At 39.8% G+C, this 9,328-nt stretch overlaps 1 protein-coding gene across 5 annotated transcripts in view; it reads left to right on the forward strand.

Annotated features, from left to right (window-relative positions):
* The window catches only part of zbtb17 (zinc finger and BTB domain containing 17), a 66,624-nt gene that overhangs the window by 34,427 nt on the left and 22,869 nt on the right, over positions 1-9,328 (forward strand). For all 5 annotated transcript variants that reach the window (XM_024265164.2, XM_036210876.1, XM_024265165.2 and 2 more), the window contains 3 exons: positions 5,716-5,999; positions 8,318-8,460; positions 8,544-8,844. In XM_024265164.2, coding sequence (XP_024120932.1) covers positions 5,716-5,999; positions 8,318-8,460; positions 8,544-8,844 — 728 coding nt within the window. The remainder of the gene's footprint in view (positions 1-5,715; positions 6,000-8,317; positions 8,461-8,543; positions 8,845-9,328) is intronic.

The following is a 9,328-nucleotide window of genomic DNA, read 5'->3' on the forward strand; positions in this document are numbered from 1 at the left end:
CTGTCCAGTAGGATTATCTCTAAAAGTTTTGACAATATACTGGCCAGAGCCACTAAAGGAGCCTAACCTAACTTTTTAAGATTATGTGCTTATTTTTTAAGTTCTTAAGACATCACATTTTCGGTTTTATTACCACTGTAGTTAATTTTCTTAACTGTTATTTCTCTGTCAGATAAATAAAACAGGCATATCAAAGGACAGCTCGGGTCCTAAGGAGTTAAATCATGGCGCAAGCATGTAGCATTTAGCAGCTGCTGTTTAGCCATCTGTCTGCAGCACGAAGAGCTTCACATTAAAAAGAAAAAAATACTGTCTTTTTCTGTTGGAATACCTTTAGAGGTTGTTGTTTGAGTTATGACAAACCAATAGAGACACTTGCTGTCAGTTTAAAGCGTTTTTAAAAGAGTTATTGGTCCCGGAAGTTAGCTTTCTAGCTAGCTTTGTTTACATTAGCCTTCTGCTTGTGTCAGGGAGTGTTGCGGACCAAACACGACAGACCCAGGAGTAGAGAAAAGTCAGTAATTTATTTTAGGAGACTTGAGCTTGAGGGGAGTAGTACTGCCGCCGGCCAGGAGGAGGCGCTGTTGTCAAGGAAGCCGAGTGGATGACGAGCAGTGGCGGCTGAGAGGAGCAGAGGAAGAGTGCTGAAACTGGACGCTGGAGCGGGAGTTAATCCTGGGCGAGAAAGTTCGTCTGACAGAGGTGCTTTTAGGGCAGAACCTTTTGGAGGCGGCGTGGAATCCGGGAAGGCAGAGTGTGGAGAAGACAGCGAATCCCAGCAGAATGGTGGCTTTGAAGCGGCAGGAACGGAGGAGGAATCCAGACAGGTAGGAGAGAAGCTGGCGTGGAATCCTGGAGCGTGAGGAAAAGCACAGGGATCTTTAAACAGGCTGTGGCTTCGAGAAGCAGAGTACTTGGCAGTTAATCAGGCTGTATAGCTTAACGTTCCGGCAGTGAGTGGAGCCGAGAGGAGGGTATAAATAGAGAAGAGCACAGGTGGAGGTGCGGGGCGTGGCCTAGGGGAGCCATGACAGCTTGAGCTGCTGCCGTTTTCTGCTGCGTTTTCTGGTAATGACATTTTGTGATCTTTTTTATGACATGCAGACTTGTAGTGGAGTATTTATCCGTAATCATAATGAGAATAAATGAAAAATCCGATATTGATCGGGCAAAGGAGTCCGATTCCGATCGAGTCCCCAATCACGTGATCGGATCGGGACATCCCTATTCAAAACAGAACACAACTGGAAGATATACGATATTCTGCATCTAAAATGAACGTGTTTTTTGCTGATCATCATTAGCTCAGTGTAGAAATTGGGTGTTGGTGTTAGACTGGGGGCGGAGCTATCAGAGCAGACTCTTCCTGAAAGGGGCGGTCTCACTCTGTGACATCAGATCATGAGGACCCGCTTGTTTTCATGGGTATGGGAGGGGCTGCTGCTAAGACCGCAGTTTGTAGAGGATTACTCAGAAATGCATGAATGAATCAAAATACCGCTTTGGAGTTCTTTATGTGAGGAATGAACATTAAAATACACATAAAAGCTCAAAAAGTTGGTTTTTCATGATATGGTCCCTTTAAATCCCCTCACTACAGACCAGTGATGTGCACTTAAGCTTGTGGGTGATGAGGTACTGACTCTTTCAGTCTAAATTAATAAACCACTATATTTATCAACTTGTGATTCTGCTTAATTTCAGCATTTTTTTATAAACAGAGCGGATACGGGAAGAAGAATTGAGGAAAAATGTAAAATCAGAGTGGTTTAGTTTGACTCCAAAAAAACAAAAAAAATATATATATGAATAGTACATCTAGGTTTATGTTTAACATTTCTGTTTTGAAATTGATTTTTTGTTGTTTGAGATGCAATTTTTTTTTGTATTTAGTACAAAATTTCTGTCAACTTACTGTCAAAATATCTCACTTTAAGTTAACAGGAGTTAAGTTAAATTCCTTATTCAAGACAGAAAAGTAGGATTCAAAACAAAAATGCTAAATGTAAAACTAAATGTGGTGTGTATATATATTTATATATATATATATATACATATAGTTATTAAGTGACTTTAAATTAAATTTTATGTATAAATATATTGCAAACTTATGCACAAAATATTACTTTGTTCACTCTGTACTTGAACAGGAAATACTCTGAATACAGAGATTATAAGTATATTCATGATAAAATTCATTAGAATCAAATAAATTGTATTCATGGTGGACAAATATTTTTTATCAGAAGTACACATCTCATGATAGCAGGTGAAACAGTAAAATAAAGACATGCAAACTAAAAACCTCATAAAGCAGTAAATGAAAATATTTTGTCAATGAAAAAAGGAAGGAACAGCAAATATTCAAGAGGGAATGTGACCCCCAGAGAAAGAGGATGTTTTTTTTCCTAAAACACACCATAAAACTTAAAAAAACATAAAAGTGGTAAACCGAAAAAAGGGAAATAAAGAACCCTCATGCAGCATCTCCGTGAATTCTATAATACGTTTGCTGGATTTCTATCAGAAAACAACCGAGCCCGCTCCCCAACAGCCCTGCTGCTCCCGCTATGATCACTCGTGTCCCGGTGGAAATGTCAAAATCACCTGTGAACATACTGAGCTGCATGGTGTCACAGTGTACCGCTAACAGAGTTTACAGTCTCATTCATTTAACTGCAGCTAGCGGTTAGCCGCTAAGCTAGCGCCAGCTTTCACTCAGAACTTACTTGATTTTGCTGCTCCTACAGTCAGATAAAGTTGGTTGTTGTTGAATCTCTCTGAGTAATCCTTTAATCCACATGCTCTGCAAACTGCAAACCGTTTGTTGTTGACGATCTATAAACTTTTATGCTAGAACTAAAAACAACGGCAAACAGGAACTCACGCTTTTAAAGGGAGGCTGGACTATGCTTTTTTGCAATTTGATTGGTCTGACTGTCACATCAATCAAACGTTTCCCTAATTTGATTGGATGTTGGGCCGACACCGCAGACGGATGTAAACAAAGACAGACACCGCGGCGCGCGGCTGTCTCTCTATATACTTTATACTTTATAATCCGTGGATTTGGGGGAAAATAGCAAGTCTTTCCGAGTCAGAGGGCTGAAGTCCGAGTCAAGTCACAAGTTATGTATATCAAAGTCCGAGTCAAGTCACGAGTCAGAGGTAGGAAAGTCCAAGTCGAGTCTAAAGTCGCCAAATTCATGACTCGAGTCTGACTCGAGTCCAAGTCACGTGACTCGAGTCCCCACCTCTGCTAAACACTTTTAAGCTGACTAAAAGTCCAAACTTGCAACTAATCCAATTCAAAGCTCTCCATAGAATTTATTATACTGGTCAGAGGAAGAAGAAGAAGCTCTCAGCCCGCATCTGTTGGCTCAGCTGTTGGACAGGACACCTTTAAAAAAAAAAAAAAAAAAAAAAAGGATGACACATTCCTTGTCGTTCTGTGTTAAGTGTATTGCTATAGACCAGTCCACCCATCAGCCTTATGACATTTATGCAGGAATCAAGTCTTTTATCCCAGAGGATGGCTACTGGTATTCGACCTCTTATTATTCCATCCCCAATGTCTGTTGTGGACTCCCCAGCACCATGAAAATTGTCATGTATCGAATTTTACCAGTTTTTTTAAAGCTCCGGGTGCGGCTTTTTTGTTCTGCACTCGCCGTTTTCCTTTTTTAATGACATCGCTCCACTTTGGGGATCCGGATAAATCCGGGTGTATTCTGAGAACAGGGATTTCTCCAACGTCATTTTCCTTGGGTGGGGGAAAGTGCTGAGACCTTTGGAGAGGCAGGTGTTGCTTCGAAGTGTGGAGAATCCCGTCGTGCCCACTGACAAACCCACTCGCTGTAACACCTACAGCACCAGCGGTAGGGCTGCCACGATTATTCGGCTAATCGACGACTAATCGACTATTAAAATAGTCGACGAATAATTTGGTCGTCGAAGCGTCGTTTTTTGTTTGTTTTTTTCCTTGTTTTGATCTTAAAACTACTGTTCGCGCGTTCTAATGCCGGGTCTGCCATTCTCTTTGTCACACATGCGCAGTGGTGCTAATCCGGTCAGCAGTGACGTCACAGGAAGTTCGCGGTAGGCTCATAACACGCTAGCTCGAAAATATGGGAAACAAAAGGAAAATAAAAGAGGAAAAAGTGTCAAATGTAATTTCTGCGATTTCTGTAATCTTTTTCTTCTGACACCATGTGATGTTTATATGTCAAGACGACCAACTTGTTAGAACAGGTTCTTTATTGAATCTCCGCCATATCATCTACATGCTCCGTGTACACCCACTTCTCTGACGTCACTCTCTCAGGTACGGGTATCAGGCAGGCACACATTTCAATTACATCTCACCCTTTTTATTTATTTTCTTTGTTTCTATGGGCATCCTCAGGTTTTCTATGTATAGGAATATCATGAGTTCAAAGATGTCTTTAGTGTTTTACTTTAATAAATGGGCCTCAGTTAGCAAATATTTTGAGTGTGTTTATATCTGCAAATAGCTCTTAAAATACACTATACATGTTTTATTAAATATATCTTTTAAAGCTTTAAAAAAGAATTTCAGGCTTTTAATACGTTTTCTGTTGTTGATTCAGATTACCTCATTTGATTTAAGTCTTGTTTTAATGCCAGAAACAAATGAAGGAGAAAAGCTGTATGATTCATTAAAAGATTAATAAACTATTGTCTTTATTTTAGTTAGAATATAGCTTAAAGACCTCAAGTTTAAAGATAATGACGGTTAAGATGAGTGTTTTACATCCAGTAGCCACACGAACCGATTAGTCGACTAATCGGAAAAAATAGTCGGAGATTAGTCGACTATTCTATAATCGTTTGTGGCAGCCCTAACCAGCTTCCAGCGAGGTCTCGGACGTCGAGCCACTTCCTTTAGCCCTCAGGCTGGCCCCACAGACACTCTGATTGTTGTTCTGTGTAACTTTTGTGACAAGCTGCACACCCGATGAGTCACGTCCGTAATGATCGCACGAAGATCCGCACACACATCCACCTCAAGCTGTAGCGCGCATCCCATAGCGTTGACATCAGCATGTAGTCTCTCCACTCTCCTCAGCAGGCCGCAGACATCCAGACTTGTAAATGTGACAGGTGGCAAGTCCTCCAAGTAGTACGATACAATTTTCCCCACAGTCGTTGAAAACTTTCATTCAGACAACATTTTAAATTGTTTGTCTTTTTTGCTCCTTTATGCATTACATTGCGCTGCGTAGTCGGGCAGAGCTCAAACAGCACTGTCTTGGAGGCCTCAATCCAGTCAGAGTCAAAGGTATTTGCAGCCAGTAACCCAATTTCATCCTGACTTAAAGTTCTGCTTTTCACAGCAAGGAAATGTAAGAGCTCATCTTCCACACTTGTTTTGCCATTCACCGTTTCGTAGATCTCAGGTTTGAGTCTAGGTTGATGTGCTAAACAGCAGGAGAGCAAGCTGTACCACCATCTTCACCTTCGGCCATTTTCAGACTTCTATGCATTGTTTAATTTAATTTTGTTTGCAGGTTTGAAATTTTTGAATGTAAAACTATGACTTTAGTCTTCATTGTCTTTCTTTTTTTAATTTCACAAACACTACTTCATAAATAAGATTTATAGATAGTCTTAACATCAGGTTTGCAGTACTTTTTTTTATTGCTATTGATCCCATTCATTCGTGTTCAAAGGTGTTTCTGTTGCATTTTTTAGGAAATGACTCAGATGAAGACATTCTTCCAAAGTCTAAAGTGAAGAAAAAGGGGATAACAAAGGTGTCTGAGGAAGAGGAAGATGACTTTGGGGAGACGAGTGACATGGTATCTGAAGATCATGAGGATGATGATGACATTGATGATGGGGTTGAGGTGGAAGCTGACAACAACAGCCAGGAAGCAGATGGGTCGAGTGACAGAGATGAGAGACAAGCACAGTTACCATGTGGGAACAGCCGGTCCGAATCAAAGCCATACAGTTCTGTCACACACAGGTGTGAGGTAAGACATCTGCAAACACACACACACACAAACACCTATGTGAACACAAGGTCACAGTGGTCGTAGAGAGATGTGCGCACACATTGATGCACATTATAAGGCTTTGGTTCAAACACTCACCTGAGCACAAGTGTCACCTCACCTTCAGCTCAAATAGTATGCGTGATGGAATTAAAGTAGGTATTATTAGTATTAGGTAGTATTAAAGTAGGCTTGGGCCATATGGAATTTTGTATCGATGTTTCAATATTGTTTTTTCATATCAGCTGATAGCAATACATATCATGATTTAAACCAAATAACTGTATTTGTCAAATTTGAACTCGGTGGCTCAAAAAAGAAATATTTATTTCCTATCCATCATACTTTCAACATAAAAGATGCAGTGAAAATCATGCAACTAGTTTTTTAAATGTCTAAGAAAAAATATATATGTATATATATAGAAAATAAACTAGTTGTTTGTTATAGGAAATAAAACTCTTCATAGACATATTCATTGAAAACCGGAGAGCAAAGGAATTAAGGAATTCCTTTGGAGAAAAAAGTGTTTTTTATCTAATGTTTTTTATGTTGAGATTTCCTCCCTCTTTGCATTCAACATAATATTTTTTACACCCATGTAAATTTCTTAGTAAAATAATGGAATATATTTTCCAGGAAAAAATCTGTTTAGATTTTTTTTAATCTGCTGGCCAACTTGGCTGGTGAGTCAAAAACTAGATTTTGGTCATTGAGGTTGTGACTTCAAACTTGAAGCATCAAACCATACACAGCAATATCAGTTTGACGGCTGTTACTACCAGAACTACTCTGCCAAGCGATCAGATTTTTTTATGAGATATTTAAACTAGTGATAGCTCATAAAACACCTTCTGGATTGTTCTACAAACATTTTTACAGTTTATATTTAGTTGTATGTTGTCTTCTAGCCAATTTCCAAAAGACATTGAAATAAATAAAATATTAAATATAACTACAATATTTTGTCATTTGTAACCTTTGTTAAAAAAAAAATAAAAGGAGGGAGGAAAAAAAATAGATTAAAATTGAAAATCGAATTTGGAATGAAAAAATCTGAGATTAGATTTATTGGCCTTATCACCCAGTGTGGTAGAATATTTGTTGATCCGATGAAATGAAGAACTGTCAAACGTTTTCATGAAAGTTTATTAAACAGAACAGAGAAAAGTACACGCTGGCGAGCATGGAGGAGAGGTCTACAGAGCCCTGATCTGTGATGAAGGACGCTCACATTTTATATAATCATACAATCAGCTGTTAATCAGGAGCTTAAGATGGAAATGTAAGTGGCATATCTAACACGAACAAGATGTTCTAATGAAATCAAAATGTTTACACATTTTGGTCAGGGTGTTCTGACAATAAGAAAACAAGACTCAGAGGATGAAACATAAGAAAATGTATAATTTCTGTGACACCAGTTCTAGTGGACAGGCCCCACCCATTTGACTAATATGTACACCTGACAGCTACTTTTTATGTTGTGTTTCTGTCCCCTTCTACCTTAATTATCCCACAATGTTCTACCCCCCTTTTTTTTTCTTCCCTTCCTTTTGGACTCTTATTATAAATCCAATCAAATATAAATATTATCCCCCTCTCTAACATCCTATTCTCTCCTTCTCTCTTCTGTTTTTTCCACCTGGTCCAATGAACACAATGTATAGAAAATGAAATTCATCTCAAATACAAAAAGGAATTATACAAATTATACACCTGTTGTGTCAGAGGATTCATAACCCCCTGTTGTAACAGTAACGTATGTCCAACACAAGAGGCCTTCAGGTCTGATCTGTTTGCTCAGCTACTGAAAATGGGACAAGTTGAAAAAAAAAAGAAATGCCACCAAGAGGGCTAGCCTTAAAGAAACCTTTAGGAGCTCAGGCTGGCACTCACCTGTCTGGGTTGCCCAAAGAACCAATGCTGCTCATCTGGATTTTAATAGGTGTTCCAGTCGGCCCAATACCCCAGACTCTTACCAATCAGTACCCCCCCCCCAACACTGCCTAGTACCTCCCACACAGGAGGTCCCAACCCACTGGTAGATCTCAACAGCTGTTCTTATAGGGCCTATACAATGCTCAGAAATGCATGACTGGATTAAAGGTCCGCTTTGGGGTTGTTTATAGTGAGGAATAAACATTATAATACACTTAAAAGCTCAAAAAGTTGATTTTGCATGAAATAGGCCCCTTAAGCAACCATAGTCGGAAATGCTTTATTACTATAGTGTTTCAACAAATGTCAGTCAAGTCTACAAGTAAAATTTAACTATAATACTTGTTTCTTTTTAGGACTGTGGAAAAAAATTTACGCACACAGGAAATTTCAAGAGACACATGCGCATTCACACAGGAGAGAAGCCGTTCAGCTGTCGGGACTGCAGCAAAGCTTTCTCTGATCCTGCCGCTTGCAAAGCTCATGAGAAAACACATAGGTGAGTTTCATAGCTCTTTTTAAAAACATTCATTACTCTGGAGCTCTTCAAAGTTAAGTAACAAAATGCTCTGCTTTCTTAAGTCCTCTGAAGCCATACAAGTGCTCTACTTGTGGAAAAAGCTACCGTCAGATTAGCCTTCTCAACTTGCACCACAAACGCCACACAGGTGAAGCACGTTACAGTTGTGAGGTCTGCAACAAGCTGTTTACTACATCCGGTAATCTGAAACGCCACCAGCTGGTGCACAGTGGTGAAAAGCCCCATCACTGTGACTACTGTGAGAAATCTTTCTCTGATCCCACCGCCAAGATGCGCCATCTGGAGATTCATGACATGGAGAAGGGCAACAAATGTCCACACTGCGACAAACGCTTTAACCAGGTAACATTAGGAACTGAAGTACTTCTGTACGTTTGGGTACCTAATTAGTGTATTCATTTTCATAATTCCATACAAAAAATTAACCTTTCATACAATATACAGTCAAGGGTCCCTTTAATAGATTTCAAGCATTTATTTGTTTATTTTTGCAAAAATGGCAGAAACTGTGGTGTAGAGACAGAGCAGTCGACCTCTGATCAGAAGGTTCCAGGTTTAGTTCCTGCCTTGCCCACGTGTGTCAAAGTGTCTTTGGTCCTGTTGGTTAAGGTTGGCACAAGTGTTCGACAGCAGAGCTGCTGTCAGTTGCTTGAACTCAACTGAAAAAAAAAAAAGCTGCATCGCTTTTGATGTTCCTGTGTCCCAGTGTTTCTCAAATGGCGCGCCGTGCGATGGCAGGGGGGGCGCGGGACAGCCCGAGGATCATGCAATTTCTGTTAGTTACTAAACAGTTGATCGGAGGACCGTCAGTGACCGTGATATCCAC

Source organism: Oryzias melastigma, unplaced genomic scaffold, assembly GCF_002922805.2.
Source record: "Oryzias melastigma strain HK-1 unplaced genomic scaffold, ASM292280v2 sc00277, whole genome shotgun sequence".
NCBI classification, from domain to species: domain Eukaryota; kingdom Metazoa; phylum Chordata; class Actinopteri; order Beloniformes; family Adrianichthyidae; genus Oryzias; species Oryzias melastigma.